General features: G+C 62.7%; 1 protein-coding gene across 4 annotated transcripts in view; it reads left to right on the plus strand.

Annotated features, from left to right (window-relative positions):
• Positions 1-17369, plus strand: part of SLC12A7 (solute carrier family 12 member 7) — a 65895-nt gene that overhangs the window by 37009 nt on the left and 11517 nt on the right. For all 4 annotated transcript variants that reach the window (XM_055308117.1, XM_055308118.1, XM_055308119.1 and 1 more), the window contains exons 2-17: positions 5775-5869; positions 6261-6386; positions 7378-7524; positions 8563-8617; positions 9691-9821; positions 10495-10736; positions 11472-11683; positions 11988-12155; positions 12571-12669; positions 13202-13259; positions 13573-13747; positions 15115-15233; positions 15509-15607; positions 16064-16183; positions 16666-16770; positions 17196-17364. In XM_055308117.1, coding sequence (XP_055164092.1) covers positions 5775-5869; positions 6261-6386; positions 7378-7524; positions 8563-8617; positions 9691-9821; positions 10495-10736; positions 11472-11683; positions 11988-12155; positions 12571-12669; positions 13202-13259; positions 13573-13747; positions 15115-15233; positions 15509-15607; positions 16064-16183; positions 16666-16770; positions 17196-17364 — 2120 coding nt within the window. The remainder of the gene's footprint in view (positions 1-5774; positions 5870-6260; positions 6387-7377; positions 7525-8562; positions 8618-9690; positions 9822-10494; positions 10737-11471; positions 11684-11987; positions 12156-12570; positions 12670-13201; positions 13260-13572; positions 13748-15114; positions 15234-15508; positions 15608-16063; positions 16184-16665; positions 16771-17195; positions 17365-17369) is intronic.

Genomic DNA, 17369 nt, shown 5'->3' on the forward strand with positions numbered 1-17369 from the left:
TGTGCATCCCCTGGGACGTCCCCTGTCCTCTGGACGCATCAGAGTTAAAGACGACGTGCTGTGTGTGGCGTCTCCGCCTGGTCTTGGGGACCCAGCGGCATAGCGAGCTGCCGTGGTGGCCTCGCTCGGGCTGGAAGGTGGCTGTGTTCCTCCAGTGTCCGGAGCCTCCCTGAGCCCTTCTCCCGAAGGCCCCGTGGTATTTCCCAAGGGAACCTCCCCTCTGGAGCCCTGGGCGAGTGGGAGACAGTGGGGAGCCTCGTGAGTTGTACCTGGTCCGTGGGGCAGCGCTGGGATGCACCTGGGCCCTGCCGCTGTCTGACCACGAGGCTGCTCGTGGGGTCTGCTGGTTTCAGGTCACACCTGGTGTCATGTGTGCGGGGTCAGGATGTGGTGGGAGTGAGCTGTGCCCTTGAGGGGAGGCCTTGGAGCAGTGAGCTGGCCTGTGTGCCTCCCTGGTGCTGGGCTCCGGGAGGTGCCGTGCACACGTGGGTGTCACTTGCCTGTGGGAGGACGCAGCGTTCGGGCAAGTCACATGTCCCGCATCAGGGACCCCAGAGCTGAGCAGAAGTGCAACACAGCCTTAAATGAAGGGCTTTGCGCTCCGTGAGCGTGCCGGGTGTGGGGGAAGGGAACCAGGTCACATGCTGACCTGAGACCATGTGGGACTCAGGAAAATGGGACACTGGCATCCGTCCCTTCTCCGTGGCACCAGAGGTGACCCCACGGTCCTGGGGGCAGGAAGGGCGTCCACCTTCCTGTCAGCCTGAGGCCCTCTTCTGCTTCCTTGCGGGCGGCCAAGGTCCCGAGACGTCCTCCCTTCCGTTTGCTGGGAGACCCAGCTGGGGAGGGCCCGTCCGTCCTCCCCGAAGGGCATGCTTTGCAGTGCGCACCGCCTGCGGCGTGGGGGCCAGGAGGGTCCTCGTCCTCCTGATACGTCCTCTGATTTTGACAACAGTGTTTCTGTTTGAGCCAAAAATTGTTGTGAAAATCACCGGGCCTTTGCCCTCTAGCACGAACATGAAACTCCTCCTCCGCCCAGGAGGGGTCTCTCTGGCCTGGGTTCCAGCCGTGGTCCTGGATGTGACACGGGGGCAGGGGCAGGGCTGGGGTCACGCGTCTACAGTCAGGGTCCTGGAACAGAGAAATGCTTCGTTCCAGCCATAACTGCTTCAAAGAGGCCTGGCCGCTGGAGACATGGCTGCTCTGGGGTCTGGCCACTGGGTGCACTGGGGGGTCACTAGGGGACCCTCCATTCTGCCAGAGGCTCCTGCAGCCCTCATGTGACCCGCGTCTGCTGTGCGGACCTGGGGAGCAGAGGGGGCAGCTTCTGGACCCCCAAGGTCTGGTCTGTGCCCCATCTTCTGTTCCCCAGCCCCGCTTCGAGAGCCATTCTGAGAGAGATACAAGTAAAATCCCGGTTACAGACCAGAAGTGGAAGGTGTGGGGAGTGACATCTGGCACTGTCAGGAGGAGGTGATCATGGGGGGCGATGGGCAGATGGACACTGTACCCTGAGAGGCTGCCTAGCAGGAACAAGGGCTCTGAGCGGGCTTCGGCCTCCCTGAGCCCCCTCGCCCCGGGGCGTGGCCGCCTGCCTGCAGAGGACAAAGATGCACCACATGCTGGAGTCTGGGGAGGAACCCAATTCAGGCTTGGGAGATGGGGTGCAGTCTGCCGGGATGACCTCACCCCAGGTCAGTCTAACCCTCGCTGACCTCGGGGAGGCCAGAAACGGGCATTGGAACCAATGGAGGGCGCAGGAGGGAGACATGGCCTGAGGGGCATGGGGGGCCGCATGGGCTGCAGAGAAGTTCTGGGCCCCAGCGGGGTCAGTGACACGTGAGCCTGGAGAGGGGTCAGGCGGAGGCCCTGCCTGGATGCGCACCCAGCGCTGGCGTAGGCGTCGTGGCTTTCATAGAACATGTTCAGTGTTCTGCGATGAGGTGACATGGTGCTGAACTGTGGCCTCCTCTGAAGCAGCCCTCATGGGGATGGGGACGGGGACGCCAGTGCTGGCCAGGGCCTGGCTCCCTGTGTCCGCCTGTGCCCTCTAGATCCTTCTTGGAACCTTAGTTCTGGACCAGCAGCCGCCACCTGTGCGCTGTGTTCCTGGGAGAACCCGCCCCTGCTCTCGGGGTCACAGGCCTGGACTGGGCCTGCTCACTCGTGGCGTGCTGCTGGACCTTCCCGTAGAACCTGGGGTCAGCTGGTGTGCATGGTCACTAAGGTCCCTTCAGGGCGTGGAGAGGAGTGACCCGTGAAGCACTGGTTTGCACAGGTGTCCCCTGGCTGGGGGCCCTTAAACAGGCCGATCCCGCCTGCTGTGAGGTGGAGGCAGAGACAGTGGCTGAGGTGGAGGCAGAGACAGTGGCTGAGGCTGGGAACAGGTGAGCGGATGAAGGACGGCCACTTCTGCTTTGCGGCCTCCCGGAGATCTCAGGAAACAGCTGTGTGTTGAGGACCTGCTGCCGGGCTCTGCAAGCTGCGGCCTGCCTGCGTTTGTCAATAAAGTTTTATTGGCATGTGACCCTGCTGTTTGGCTTGTTCGCACATTATCTTTGGTGCACTGAGCGCTTGTGACAGCCGTGTGGCCTGTACTGAGGAGGCTCGCTGGACCCGTGGTCTAGAACCTTCCTCCACTTGCTGTCTGTTCTTCAGCAGCATGCCTGAAGGATGGCAGGAGGTATGTGGAATGCCATGGAAATCGTCCATGGCTGTTTTCCTGGGGTGGTTTTCAGGAGAAATGCCTTGAGGCAGGAATGCCGTGGGGTGTCCCGTCACTGTCTCGGTGCCCACGTGACCCAAGGCGGCTCTGGCCCCAGACACCTCCCGCCTGGACTGACCACGTGGGGACCCGGATAACCCTCTGCCTGTCACCCAGCAGCTTCAGGGTCTCGCGGAATTCCCCGGGGTGACTGCACGTGGTGGTTACGAATGGTAATCTGACACGCGTGCCCGGGCATTCGTGAGTGGCGCCTGCCTGTCTGTGTCTTCCAGGCCTCGATTCTTAAATTTTCTCTTTGTGGTTTCTTTGAGATAAAGATTACTTTATTTATTGAGTGAGCTTGACGTCTGGCACAGTTCTGGACTCATGGAGCCCCCACGTGCGCTGGTCTGTGCCATGCTCCCCGTGGGTGTCCCAGCAGATGGATGGCCCCCCTGGCCTGCACCCTGAGTCCCACCCAGTGGTGCCTCTTTGGCCTCAGGCATCGCACTGTATCTGGCTTCTCGGCCTGTGGTGGTTTCTCAGGCCTTTGTTTTTAGTGGTGTCGTGGCTCAGGAGGCTGGTGTCTTTGGGGCCGTGGGGGAACATGGGCCATGTGCTGCTGGGGAGCTTCAGCCTGTAGTTGGGGAGGGGCAGCCGGGTCACAGAAAAGCCGGTCTGGCATGGGGGCTCCTCCCAGCGCACAGCTCAGGGCCCCCCTGCACACAAGCCCTGCCGTCCCAGTGCCACCTGCCGCAGGGACTTGCACCTTCCTGGCATGGTCCTGGGGGGCTCCCCCACCTCACTCTGTTTTATACAAGGAAGGTCCCCTGTGCTGCGAGCCTCCTCAGTTCCTCTTCCCTGCATGGGGCTCCCACAGCTCCACCACACCCGTCCTGTGTCCCCCTCACCCCTGTGTGTGGTCAGGCTCATGGGGAGCAGCCCCGCAGAGCCAGGCGTGTTTGTCCCCCCAGTGCCCCCTCACAGCTTCAGGTTTGGTCCTGGGACTAGCTTCCTCCCTCCAGACTTGGGCTGCGTGGGGTGCTGACTGTGCTTTACTCTGGCATCTGTGCTGTGACCTCGCATTTCGAAGCTCAGATTGTTCTGGAGGCAGCCAGAGGGAACCCCATTGCTGGCGGTCTGTCGTCCTGACGCGTGTGCTGGGTCGTCCTCAGGGGACCCGCAGTGTGTGGGTGGAGGTGGAGAACCCACCACCCTGGCCACCTGCCCCCGTCATGGGAGCACAGTCGCATGATGGCTCGGGTGCATGCTGTGCGCCCACAGACGCGCGTGCCAGTTTTAGAAGCGCTCACCCGCGTGTCTGGAAGGGGACCCTCTGCCAGCACTTCCGGTTTCCTTAGTTTTCTGAGGTCTTGAGTGCAGGATTCAGTCTGTGCTCGGGGTGCTTGGGCTGCTTGTGTGATCCCCGCTTGGGGTGATTGTGGCGCCCACTGGCAGTGTGGTCATTTGTTTTGTCCGTCCTCCTCGTTGCAGGCTCTGAGCGTGGGAAACACGGGGGTGGTTTCAGAAGCCAAGCAAGGAGGTGCTCCCCTGACAAGAGCGTGGGGTGAGGCCTGGAGGAAGCCGAGGGCACAGACTGGGCCTGGAGAGTGGCGGGTTGTGGGGGGGGGGGCTTGGGCAGCAACCCCAAGGACTGCTTGGCTGACTGGGTGGGGATGGGGTTCCCTACTGCACCCAGCACGCGGCCCACTGTCGCCCCCCCATTGTCACCTTGAGCTGCCACGGCGACTGACTGGGGCCCTCCACCCCCACCCCAAGTGTCCGGTAGGATGGTGATCCTCCTGTCTTAGGGATTCTGTCAGAAAGGTGGACCAGCAGGACCCGGCGTGAGTTCTCACCTAGCACCTGGTGCCCTGGGGTCTGAGGAAGCTGGTTTTGGAGACTTTCCCTCCTTGCCAGGTGGCGTTGGGTCATAGGTCAGAACACCAGGTCCCCTGAGCGCAATGCCGGTGGCTAGGGGGCCCCCTGTGAGCGGGTGCCCACATCCGCATCCCTGCAGCAGGCCAGGCCTTCCCTGCTGTGGCCTCTGATGGTGGACTTCCAGAGAGGAGCTGCCCTCGGTGGTGGGGACACGAGGGGGTGCAGCCCCCAGGCTCCTGGCCCCACCTGTCCCCATCAGCGGCTCCTGTACCTGGGGTGGCATCATGTCACCGTTTCTGATGAAATGCCCCCTCCCCCCGGGGCTTGTGACCTTTCCTCCATTGGGACTTGGAACCTGTGACCTGGTGCCACGTCTCAGGGTCTGGGAGCCAGGAGCCCACAGACTGAACTAGGACCTGAGCGCTCTGCTCCTCCACAGCCTGGCGGCCTCGAGGGCCAGTTCTCACCTCTTTGGCGGGGCTTCAGGGCCACCTCAGGCACTGTGCTTGCCCGGGGACTGCTGGGTCCCTGAGCTGAAGGTCGCTGGGGAGACCTGTGATCCACTGGGATTTGGTGAGCTGGAAACTCAGGCCGAGGCTTTTCTGTGTGGCCCTAGCATGAGCATGGTTTCCCATAGGAACGGTTCCAGCCAGGCTGTTGTGGGGGCCATCCAGCATGTGTCCCCAGGAGTCCTGGTGAAGCACCGTGGGACCCCAGGGGGCGGCTTGGGATGTGAAGCTCCTGAATGGGAGGCTACACCTGTGGGTCCTGCAGATAGTGCTGGCCCTGCCCTGATCCCAGCACCTGGGGGAGGCCACATGCCCTATCCCTTCCTACCCTCTACTCCATCTGGGATGCAGTGGCCCCACGGTCACCTGTTCCTCATCCTTTGTGTTTGTACGTCTTGTTTTATATCTGGGGAAAGTGAGGTGGGTGGTGGGCTGCTGAGGCACAAACGGCTGGCTCAGCAGCCAGGGCTGCGACCCCGAGGTGTGTTGCTGGTGGGGGCCCCAGGCACAGGGTAATGTCCCCAGGTGACATGCATGTCTGCATCCTTGGAGCCCGGTGGCCTCCTCGGGGCCCCCAGCCTGCTCAGCGGTCCCCAAGGCCCTGGGGTCATGTGGGCCTGCAGTGGCACCTGCCCTGTTCTGGCCTCTTGTACAACTGACCTGAGCGGTTTGCCCTGCAGGAGATGGGAACCCGCGAGAAAACAGCCCGTTCATCAACCACTCGGAAATGGAGCAGGAGAGCTTCTGTGAAGGAAAGAACATGGCGCTCTTTGAGGTGACACACGCTCCTGCCCTCTGACGGGATGCATGGGGGCCAGGGCTGTAACCTGGGACACAACACAGGGCCACAGCCCTGAGACCTCGTGGTCTCCCGAGGAACTGGGTCGGGTGGAGGGCTGCCCCCCAACTGGCTGCCACACACGGGGAACCTCATTGGCTGCCACCTTCTTAGGAGGGGCCATCAGGGAACCCTGGACCTTGCTCTGTGTGGCCATGGGCCCCAACCTTGGGCTCCTGACCCCTGACCTGGGAACACTGTGCACATGTCCAGGGTGACATGGCCTCAGATCTGGGGCTGGAACCAACAGGGAGCCTGTGCTGGGCACTGGTCCAGCAGTGGGCGGGGGGGGGGATCGGGTAATGAACCCAGTGTTGGCCCCGCACAGGAGGAGATGGACAGCAACCCCATGGTGTCCTCACTGCTCAACAAGCTGGCCAACTACACCAACCTGAGCCAGGGCGTCGTAGAGCACGAGGAACATGAGGAGGATGGCAAGAGGCGTGAGGTCAAGGTGCGCCCCGCCTGCCCCGTCCCCTCCAACCTGTGACCCCCCAGAAGCCCCCTCCCTATATGTGGTGTAGCCTGCTGTCCTGCGGGAGTCTGTCGTTGGGCCAGTGAGCCAGCAGAGCTGCCTCTCTGGCCCTCGACCTCCCAGAACCTTACCCTCCCTGGCCCTCAGCTTCCTGGCCCCTCGGCCTTCCGGCCCCTTGACCTCCTGGCCTGTGCCTGCAGCTTTTCTCCACTCTTAGGAAGTATTTCCAGAGCAAACCTTCCCCAGGTGTGTGTGTTTTCTTATTCACCTGCATCTGAGACATTTTTCAGGGGGAAGGTCCATCTCGGAAACTGAGGTACACTACCTGACTCTGGTGCCTTGCCAGCTGTGGGTCAGGATGGGCTGGGACCCCAGTGTTGCGCGCCCTCTGGGGTGGCTCTGGAGCCCCCCAGCAGGCTCCTGGCCTTGGTGCTACCAACCTGCCTGTGGTCCTGAGCCCTGGTGGCCTCGGGGATCACAGAGGACACCCCAGAGGTGGCACCACTGGGCTAACATGGCTGCAGGTCACATGTGAACTTTCTGCAGTGGGTTCAGGCACTTGCCTTGTGGTGCCTCTTATGCACTTAGGGAGCCCCTGCCTATTGTCCTCCTGTGTCCCTGAGTGCCTAGGCCTCTGCAGCCCGGAGCTGCCGTCCACAGAACAGGGCCTGGGCTTGTCCTGCCTCCCACTGGCCCGGTGTTGCCATGGCTGCCCTCATGGCACCCTTCCCGCTCTCTGGCAGCGACGTGGTCTGGATTCCCTCCCAGCATCCACCTTGCTCCTGGGCGGTGGGGTCCTAAGGATTTCTCCCAAAGCCTCCCTTCCAGGGATGCCTGGCTTCCCCCAGGCCTCCAGGGCCGTGGCTTCCCTTCCTTGTCCGAGTGTCCCCAGGGCTCCTGGGATGGCAGTGGGTCTGGGCACCTACAGGTGCTGGTTCCGCCTCCCTAGAACCGCCGTGGTCTCTTTCAGAGCCCGCGCATGGGCACGTTCATTGGCGTCTACCTGCCCTGCCTCCAGAACATCCTTGGTGTGATTCTCTTCCTGCGCCTGACGTGGATCGTGGGGGCGGCTGGCGTCCTGGAGTCCTTCCTCATTGTGTTCATGTGCTGTACCTGCGTGAGTGGCCCAGGGCCCCTTCCAGGGCTGGCAGGTGTAGAGTGGGCCAGCGATCGGCCAGGGGGTCTTGGGTCCTACATCTGTGGAAGGACACTGGGGTGTGCTTCCAGGTGGCCGGGCTTGTGGGGGCACTGTCTCCACTCGAGCAGGTCCTGCATATTCATGAGATCCCTTCCAGTTTGGAAGCACCTGGGGTCCCTGTTTGCAGGAAGGGCTCACCTCTGTGACTTGTTTGGTTCTAGACCCTGCCCCCCACACCTGCCTGGCCCCAGGTAGTAAGAACATGGGGCTGTTGTCCCCTTGCTCACAGGTCTGCTGTGGCCTCCATGCTCCTGGGCACCTGCTCCACAGCATCAGGCTCTCCTGCCTTGCTCTCACTGTGGGACTGGCTCCTCTGAGCCCCCAGGCCTCCCCTGGAGCTTCCTAGCCGTCCAGGGACTGGCCTGTGCCCCTCATGGCTCCGCAGGCTGCAGCATGGTCATCTCAGCTGCGTCCCCTCCTTCCTCCTGTGACGTTTCTTTCACTTGAGAGATCTGGAAGTACCTGTGATAACTGCCATAAAACCAGATAAAGAGCAGGGGCTTCTGTAAGCAACACATGTGCCCAGGGGGACCTGAGCCAAAGAAGTGGGACCCAGGATTGTAGCGGCCATCGGCACCTTATACTTTCCGGAGGCTCCTTCTGGTCCTTTGGTAGCCTGTGGTGTGGCCACTTTCTGAGCTGTGCTGGGAGCTGGGGGCAGACCCACCCTGGACGGCTGTGGAGGTCCTGCCTCCAGCCTGGAGCGGTCGCCCAGATGGGGTTCCTCCCCAACCCCATGGTAGGCGGGCACCGAGGCAGAAGCCGGCCTTTCATCCCGTGTGGGGTCTGGAGTTGGGATTTTCTGGATGGTCTGCAGGAGCTCAGCTTTGAGGGTCGAGTGAGAGAGATCCGGGCGGCCCTGAGTGTCCTGGAGCTCGGCAGCCCGTTCGTCATGGGGCTGGGCGTGGTCCCCCAAACATCCTTTGTTCTCAGAGGAGTTCGCCTGTGTCTTTGCAGACAATGCTGACGGCCATCTCTATGAGCGCCATTGCTACCAACGGTGTGGTCCCAGGTAAGGGTGCCGGGGCAGGCTGAGTGGAGACCTGACCTGAGCCCTGCTGGCGATGCAGGGCTCCCCCTACTGTGACCTTGACGTGAGCCCTTTACCCAGGGTGGCCTCTGCCAAGGTGGGCGGTGCTGCCCCAGAGGGCCCCTGTGTGCACGTGCCCTGCCCACCTGATGGCAAGCCCGGAGCACAGACAGCCACATCTGGCGGGCAGGCGGGCAGGGTCTCCTGTCCACAGGGACCCCGCCTCCAGGCAGAGGCGCTCACGGCCTCCCTGCTCTCCCAGCACATGGGAGCGCCGCGAGCTGTCCTAAGGCAAGGCGGGGATCTTGCGCACACTTGTCCCCCAGTGCCTGGCCTGCGCTCAGAGCTGCTGTGAAATTGGGATTCTTGTAGATTCCTAGTGGAACCTACATGAACGTTTCCAGATACTTTCTTAGGAAATGTCAACATTGCTCTGTGGTCAGAGATGCTGGCATCTCATGAACCGCTTCCTGCTTTTGGTTCTGGAGTTAATTTTTCCCAGACCCCAATTCTGTTTGTAAACTGAGTTATTGCTGAGGCTGAACTGAAGCGTCACCACGGGCAGTCCCTGCGTCGGGTGCCGCCTGAGCGGGTGTCAGGAGCCTGGAGAGCAGAGGGGCTGAGGGCGCTGGGCACGGCTTCAGTCTTTGGGGCTGCTTTGGCCTTGGAGCCCCAGAGCACGGCTGCTTGTCGTGACCGTCCCTGGGTTGGGTGGGCGGGGCTCCAGGCGAGGAGGACATGGAGGGGACGGTCTGCAAACCAGGCCCTGCGGGACTCCGTCTCCAGGTCCTGGGGAGGCTTCCCATCCCTGGAGCCTCCCTGGCCCAGGGGGCGGCAGTGGTGTAGACTGCACCCCCACCCTCAGGGCCGCCAGGGCGTGGGGTCCAGGGCTGGCTGTGGCGTTGGCTGTGCTCTGGTGCAGGATGGTGCTCAAGCAGCCGCAGGCTTCCTTGGCCTTTCTGGGGCAGAGTGCACAGCATCGAGGTGTTGGGCTAACGTCGGCTTCCCGGGAAATGGTACGACCCTAACCCGCTGCTTCTCTGTCCTGTTTGCAGCTGGCGGCTCGTACTACATGATATCACGCTCCCTGGGGCCTGAGTTCGGAGGGGCCGTGGGCCTCTGCTTCTATCTGGGCACGACCTTTGCTGGGGCCATGTATATTTTGGGGACCATTGAGATTTTTTTGGTACGTGCTTTGTTTTGGGCTGGTTCTCCAGGCCCCGAGGAGTCCCCTCCCGGGCCCCCCACCCTTTTGCTCTGATGCCTGCCTGCTCAGGCTCTCGGAGGCTGGCTGCATCCCTCTCGGGGCTGGGCCCTGGCTGGACGCTGTGCCCGTACTGACTGCAGTGACCTGGGGTCCCTCCCGGCTACCCTTTGGGGACAGCTGAGTGCATGATGGGCTGCAGGTCTGAGCCCCAGATCAGCCCGCATTCCTGGCCTTCAGCTGCCTCTGCTGTTGGAAGAGGCAGAGCCAGCCAGCCGGTCACCTCTCGGCCACGAATTGGTCCATCCTGTTGCCCCCACTCAGTTTATTATGTGCATGCACGGTAAGGCCTCCATGGACAATGTCATCACTCCCCGATGATGAGGCCATGGTGGCCCCTGGCCCTGCAGGCTGAGCTGGGGGTGCTGCCCAGGAGCCAGCGTCCATGACGCCCACCCCAAGGGCAGCATCTCTTTTTAGCCTGTCTACTCTGTTCTCGTTTCTGGGCTCCCACCAGGGTGTACTCCCCATAAATGCATTCTGTGGGGGGTGGAGGCCCAGCATGAGGCCCTGCGCACAAAGGCGCCTTCCACGTGGGGCCACGTTCCAGGCAGGGATGGTGGGAGGCCCTTCTTTAACTCTCTATTCCCCACAGACCTACATCTCCCCAAGCGCAGCCATCATCCAGGCAGAGACGGCGGAGGGTGAGGCCGCGGCCATGCTGCACAACATGCGCGTGTATGGGACGTGCACACTGGTGCTCATGGCCATGGTGGTCTTCGTGGGCGTCAAGTATGTCAACAAGCTGGCCCTGGTGTTCCTGGCCTGTGTCGTGCTGTCCATCCTTGCCATCTATGCTGGTGTCATCAAGACCGCCTTCGACCCACCAGATGTCCCGTGAGTCCTGGGCCTGCAGAGGTGCAGCTCTTCCTCTTAGCCTGGTCTGTGTGCAACTGCCTGGTCGGGCCTGGGATGGTGGCGCTGGGGGGTGCAGACTCCCCTATTCCCGCTGGGCTGGGGGATGAGCCATCAGGATGCTCGTGGGGCCGCGCCCTCTGCACGGATGGGGTAGGTTGCCAGAGGTCAGGGGTGAACACGGTGCTGCTGGCCCTGAGGACAGGCCGCACTGAGCACCCCCTGGGGTGGCCCGTCCTCAGTGCCCCTGGCTGCCCAGGGGCTCCCCAATGGGCTCCTTTCCTGTCCCCCTTCTGGGTGTGGCTGGCAGGTCCCAGGAGGTGGCTCAAGGTCACAGTGAATGAGCGAGGCATGTTACGTCTGCCACGTGGTATGTCAGGTGGCCAGGTTGGCCCAGGGCCCACAGGGCTGGTCAGGAGGGGCCGGGCAGCGGGGTGGCACCAAGCGCCCCCCCCCCAGTGCCTCCCTGTGGAGGGAGGCACCTGCGTCAGTTGTGCAAGGCCCCTGCAACACGCACTATGCTCTAGGGAGCGTGGTTTCAAGGGCCCCAGGTCCTGCTTCAGCACCCAGCCTGCGCAGCTCACCGGCACTCCTGCCGCCCAGGGTGGAGTGTCAGAAGCAGCCTAGCAGCCCCCAATCCTGGTCACTCGGGAAAAGTGGTAGAAGTAGTTTCAGGAGGGGCCTGTGCATCTTCTCACGCCCACCTCCCTGTGCTAGGGTCTGCCTGCTGGGGAACCGCACCTTGTCAAGACGCGGCTTCGACCTCTGTGCCAAGGTCCAGACTGCCAACAACAGCACGACGCCCACCGCGCTCTGGCGCCTCTTCTGCAACAACTCCATGTCCAGCGCCAGCTGTGACGAGTACTTTGTCCAGAACAACGTCACAGAGATCCAGGGCATCCCCGGGGTGGCCAGTGGCGTCCTGCTGGGTGAGTACCACCCTACACTGGTAGCCATCCTCCCCAGAGCTGGAGCCGCGGTCACTACGCAGGTCATGAAGCCTGCGGCTCAGCAGACCTTGTCTTTCTAGGGGTTTGCTGGCAGGTGCACGGGCACTCACCCTGGTCACGGGGGCTCAGGCTGGGGGGAAAGGGTCTGTCCCATCTGTGTTCTGGGAGGAGGGGTCGTGTGTGACATCAGATCCCGTGGGAGCTGGTAAGCCCTTCACCGCTGTGCCTGCTGGGCCTGGTAGAAGGGTCCGGAATCTTGTTAGGGGCCTGTTGTCACCCACAGATAATCTGTGGAGCACATATGCGGACAAGGGGGCGTTCGTGGAGAGGAAGGGCATGCCGTCTGTGCCGGTGCCAGAGGAGAGCAGAGCCAGTGGCCTGCCCTATGTGCTCACCGACATCATGACCTACTTCACCATGTTGGTCGGGATCTACTTTCCCTCCGTGACCGGTGAGGCCCTGCCTGGTCCCCCGAGAAACAAGCCTTGGGGTCTCTGCTCCCCATGTGCCGGTTGGGGTGTGGGAAGGTGTTGTCCCAAGCGCTCCCAGCAGACTGGCATCACTCGGGGTGACGGACCGTGGCAGCTGGGCAAGGAGCCGAGGGCCATCCTTGCAAGACAGTCGCTGACCTTCTGGGATGACCCTCAGCACCTGGCAGGGTGTTGTTCCCTGCACGTATGCACGCTCCCTGCCGGGCCACCTCCAGCTGCCCTCTGCCCGCGGGAGCCCCAGCCCCACCCGGCCTGGCACTGCCACCTGAGCCGCTGGTGCACGTGGCTGTGTGCCCCGTGTGTTGTGGCTGGGGCCTGGCAGGTGGTGTTTTCAGGTTTGTGGTAACCGTAGGCTGTCCCCGTGGGTCTCTGTAGGTATCATGGCAGGCTCGAACCGCTCTGGGGACCTCAGGGATGCCCAGAAGTCAATCCCCACAGGGACCATTTTGGCCATCGTGACAACGTCATTTATCTGTATCCTCCAAGGCACTGGGTGAGGAAGGCCTATGCCCTGTCCACCGCCCGGTGCACGTCCAGCCGGGGTGGGCTTCCGGGGCTCAGGCCAGCGCTGACTGCCACCCCCAGAGGGAGCCGGGCCAACCTCTGCCTGATGATGGAGGGTGAAGGAGCCACCAGGACACTGACTTCACGGCTGGTCATGGCCTGAGTGTTGTCCATGAGCCACATGGAGCGCTCAAGTCGTCACACATGATGACTGGCAATAACCCGTGACTGTGGTGTGGTTCGTGGTGCTTGTGTACATGCACACAGTCACAGCGACCCTATGCTGGTTGCAGAGGTTTGTCTCTACCAAGCGAACCAGTGTCCTGCCAGTGTGCCGCCTGACTCACTGGAGCCAGGACAGGGCAGCAAGAAAGGCGCCAAGGGCCGCAGGGTCACAGCAGTGGGGGGGGCGGGCAGGTGGGGCACAGGGTTGGTCCAGGCCCACCGTGACTAGGACCCCATTGACACGTTTGGGCTGCAGCTTCCTTGACACGAGACACAGACCTGTCCTGCATCGTGCTCTTTGGGGCCTGCATCGAAGGTGTGATCTTACGAGATAAGTATGTTGGTTTTGTGACTTCTAGAAGCTTCCTAGTCAGCATCCGTTTTCTCATAGAAGATGGTAGCGTTGAGCTTGCCTCCCCCAGGATTTCAGGTTTCATGCGGCAAGCAGGAAGCCCCATGGCCCTTCCATGGGGGGTCCCGTGTGGTCCCTGGCAGTGAGGCCTCACGGATGCTGCTGTGCAGGGCTGACCGTGGCCTCCCTGCTCCTGAGGAGGACACTCAGGGTGGGAGTGGCCTCATTCCAGCTCGGGACATGAGAACCACGTCTTCAGCATGAGTCTGATGTCCTGCCTGCTCCTGCCCCGCCAGGTTTGGCGAGGCCCTGCAGGGGAAGCTGGTCATCGGCATGCTGGCCTGGCCGTCCCCCTGGGTCATCGTCATCGGCTCCTTCTTCTCGACCTGCGGTGCCGGCCTACAGAGCCTCACGGGGGCGCCGCGCCTGCTGCAGGCCATCGCCCGAGACGGCATCATCCCCTTCCTGCAGGTGAGTGGGGTGCCCCTCGGAAAGGAGGGTGTCTGCGTGGGGTCCCCAAGGGCCTGCCCTGGAGCCAACTGTCACGGTGATAGCCTCTGGGCCCACGTCCCCACCGCCAGCCCCTCAGCATGTGGGCCGTGTGTGAGGGGAGCGACCCGGGACCCTGCACCTCCTGTGGGGCCGGCGTCTGCCCTGCTGGATGTGGCTTCCTCCCCTGTAGACAGAGGTCTCTGCTGCGAGGAGCCCGCGGGGCCGGCGTCTTCTTGTTCTGACGGCACAGGACATGGCTGGGGGCTCAGATAATACAAGTGCATCTGCTCATGCCCCGGGGGTGGGAGGTCCCAGAGGCAGGCATGGGCAGGGGTGGTTTCTTCTGAGGTCTCCGTCCTTGGTGTATGGACACCATCCTTCCCGAGTCCTCTCATGGCTTCCATGTGGCTTCATCTTTTCTCATGAGGACGCCAGTCACCTAACCAGGGATTAGGCTGCCCCATTACTGGTTGCCCTTAAAGCTCATGTCTGCAATCAGAGTCAAGTTACCTACCTCCCAAGGTGGTGGGGCCAGGGCTTCCCTGGGGCCAGGTCTGGGGTGCCTGAGGCCCCATGTGTGCTGATCATCTGGGGTGGGCGCTGGTCCTCTGGCTCCCGAGTGCTGGCCCTCGCCTTTGCTCCCTGGAAGGTTCCTGTGGCCTGGAATGTTTTCCTCTCTCATGACTCCATCTGTTCCTCGGACACAGACAGGGTTGCGGAGCGTGCGCAGGTACCTGCTAGGTTGGGCGTCACTGGCAGGAGCAGGTGGCAGTCACGGCATCCCTGGTGCCGTGGAGCCTCCAGCCCACAGACTCCCACCTGAGCCTCGACCATGGCGCCCTGGTGCCCCTCTCTAGCTCTATTTCTGGTTTGCCTCATGGTGTCTCTGCTGCGTGCTCTGAATGTCCCTTCCCGGGCCCCTGGGCTGCAGGGATTGCAAGGAACATGTTGGACAGCTGGTGCCCCTAGAGGCGGGTGGGCCTTGCCGTGGTCCTGCCCCACGTGGCTGCGGGTGAAGGGTCCAAGCACCTTACTGTGAGATCCTCACGGGGGTCTTCTGTGCGTGTGGCTCGAGGCTAGCCTTATGCTCCCTGGGGGGCCCCCATCCAGGGCACGGAAGGATCACCTTCACCCCCATCGGTGCACCGTGAGGCCCTGGGCCTGGTGGTACCTGGGCCACTGTTTCCCTTTGCACAGCTGGATGTTGGGTCTTCTTCCTGGGGCCAGCCATCGAGGGTCTAGGATGCGCCGTGAAGGTCTGCTCCTGCCTTGGTTCCTCCAGGGCTGCTCACCAGGACACAGGGCACTGCCCTTCCCGGCTGTGACCCGGCTGCCCTTCCCCGCAGGTGTTCGGCCACGGGAAGGCCAATGGGGAGCCCACATGGGCCCTGCTGCTCACGGCCCTCATCTGTGAGACCGGCATCCTGATTGCCTCTCTGGACAGTGTGGCCCCCATCCTGTCCATGTGAGTGGCTGTAGGCACGGTGGGACGTGTGTGGGGAAAGGCCACAGACATGGGGCCGCCGCCTGCTGACTCAGGGAGCGGGAGGCCCTGCTCTCGGGGCTGGCCTTCTGCTTGGAGTGATAGACATGCACAACCACAGAGGCCGTAGACAGGCGGGGGCGGGAGACCACCTGGGAGTGGGTGGGCCGGGCTGTTGCAGGAGGGGTGTGGGCATGGTCAGCCAAGGCCACCTGGGACCTGACCTGCTTCCTGTGGCCTTGTCCTGGCATCTCCAGGTTCTTCCTCATGTGCTACATGTTCGTGAACCTGGCCTGTGCCGTGCAGACGCTGCTGCGCACGCCCAACTGGCGCCCACGTTTCAGATACTACCACTGGTGAGCACTCGCATGGCCAGGGCGGCCCTGGGGTCCCCGGTGTAGGCTGCATCCAAAGGCCACGTGGGGCCCTGGTTTCTTCCAGCACCAGCCTCGGCCGAGCTGAGGGGGGCCCTGTGCCCCTGTGTCACTCAGGGCCACCAAGGCATCTTGTGGCATGTGGGCCCGGAGCGTGTGACCTTAGGCAGCATGTCTTTGTGCTGCCATTGTGTGTGGTGGACGGGTGAAGACCATTGTGCTCTGTGGCCAGCAGTGTGCCTATGCACCCTGGGCAGAGGGGTGGGCGTCCCGTAGGCGCAGAGCCAGGGCAGGTTCAGCCCTCAAGGGGGGAGCATGGGAGGATCAGGCCGGCAGCGTCAGTGCCACTTTCCCACCATAGCTGAGAGACCTTTCGGTGGCTGGCAATGTGCGTGGGGCTGTGGGCGTGGCAGGCCTGTGATTTCTGTGTTCCTCCAGGGCGCTGTCCTTCCTGGGCATGAGCCTGTGCCTTGCCCTCATGTTTATCTGTTCCTGGTATTACGCGCTCTTCGCCATGCTCATAGCCGGCTGCATCTACAAGTACATCGAGTACCGCGGGTGAGTCCTCCCTTGGGGCCTCCCGGGGTCTGCGCGGCACAGTGCTGTGCACCTCCTGGGGCACAGGCGGGCACAGCTGTTGGGTCCGCGGGCCTTTGTCCTGGGGATCGAGAGTTACGTGTGCTTTGAGTCGATTCCATGGTGATCATGACACTTTTATGCCATGTGCTTTGTGAGAATTGGGAAGTCTGTCCAACACTGATGTGTGACAGATTCCAAAATTTCCAAGAATTTTACATCCCCTGGGGCATTGCCTGGGGGGCCTGGCTCCCTCCTGGGGGTGAGGTCTAAGGGGTCTTAGCTGCTGCTTGGAGGCCCCTCCCAGCTCTTACCAGAGCAGTTTAAGAGTGCGTGGGGGCTGTGACCACTTCTGGTGAGGCCAGGCCCACCAGTGTTCCCTGCACATGCACATTGTGGCCCTGGCCCTGGCCCTGGGGTCCCTCCCCGCCCACCCGTGCCTCACTGCTGCCCCTCCCCTGCAGGGCGGAGAAGGAGTGGGGTGATGGCATTCGGGGACTGTCGCTGAACGCGGCCCGCTATGCCCTGCTGCGCGTGGAGCACGGCCCTCCCCACACCAAGAACTGGAGGTAAGCGTACAGCCCACTGCGCCCCAAACTCAGGCCCCACGAACCTGCACAGCTCGCCTCTGACCTCATGCTCTGGAGAGGCCATTGCCCCCGCTGTGTGAAGCAATTGTCTCAAGCTTTTAGCACCTTCCCTCCGTTCACGATGGTCGGTTGTGGCATGACCAGTGTATCTGGACCCTGGGCCGGACACAGGCAGTGCGGTGGGTGGGGAGTGGGGTGAGTGGACCTCATGGGGTGGCACAGAGGATGGAGGTCAGCGCATGGATGTCCTCTGGGAGGACGAAGAAGGCTCCACCCACAGACCAAGGGTTTCCTCAGCTGGGGGCCCCATGGCCTCCATCCCTTAGGCACCAGGATGCGGAGCCCGGGGCAGGCCCTCTGTGCACCTGCCGGAGAGCCCGGGGTGACTGCTATCTCCGCTGCAGGCCCCAGGTGCTGGTGATGCTCAACCTGGATGAGGAGCAGCGAGTGAAGCACCCCCGCCTGCTGTCCCTCACCACCCAGCTCAAGGCCGGCAAGGGCCTGACCATCGTGGGCTCCGTGCTGGAGGGCACCTACCTGGACAAGCATGCAGAGGCGCAGCGGGCGGAGGAGGTGGG

The sequence above is a fragment of the Nyctereutes procyonoides genome, unplaced genomic scaffold (genome assembly GCF_905146905.1).
Source record: "Nyctereutes procyonoides isolate TBG_1078 unplaced genomic scaffold, NYPRO_anot_genome, whole genome shotgun sequence".
NCBI classification, from domain to species: domain Eukaryota; kingdom Metazoa; phylum Chordata; class Mammalia; order Carnivora; family Canidae; genus Nyctereutes; species Nyctereutes procyonoides.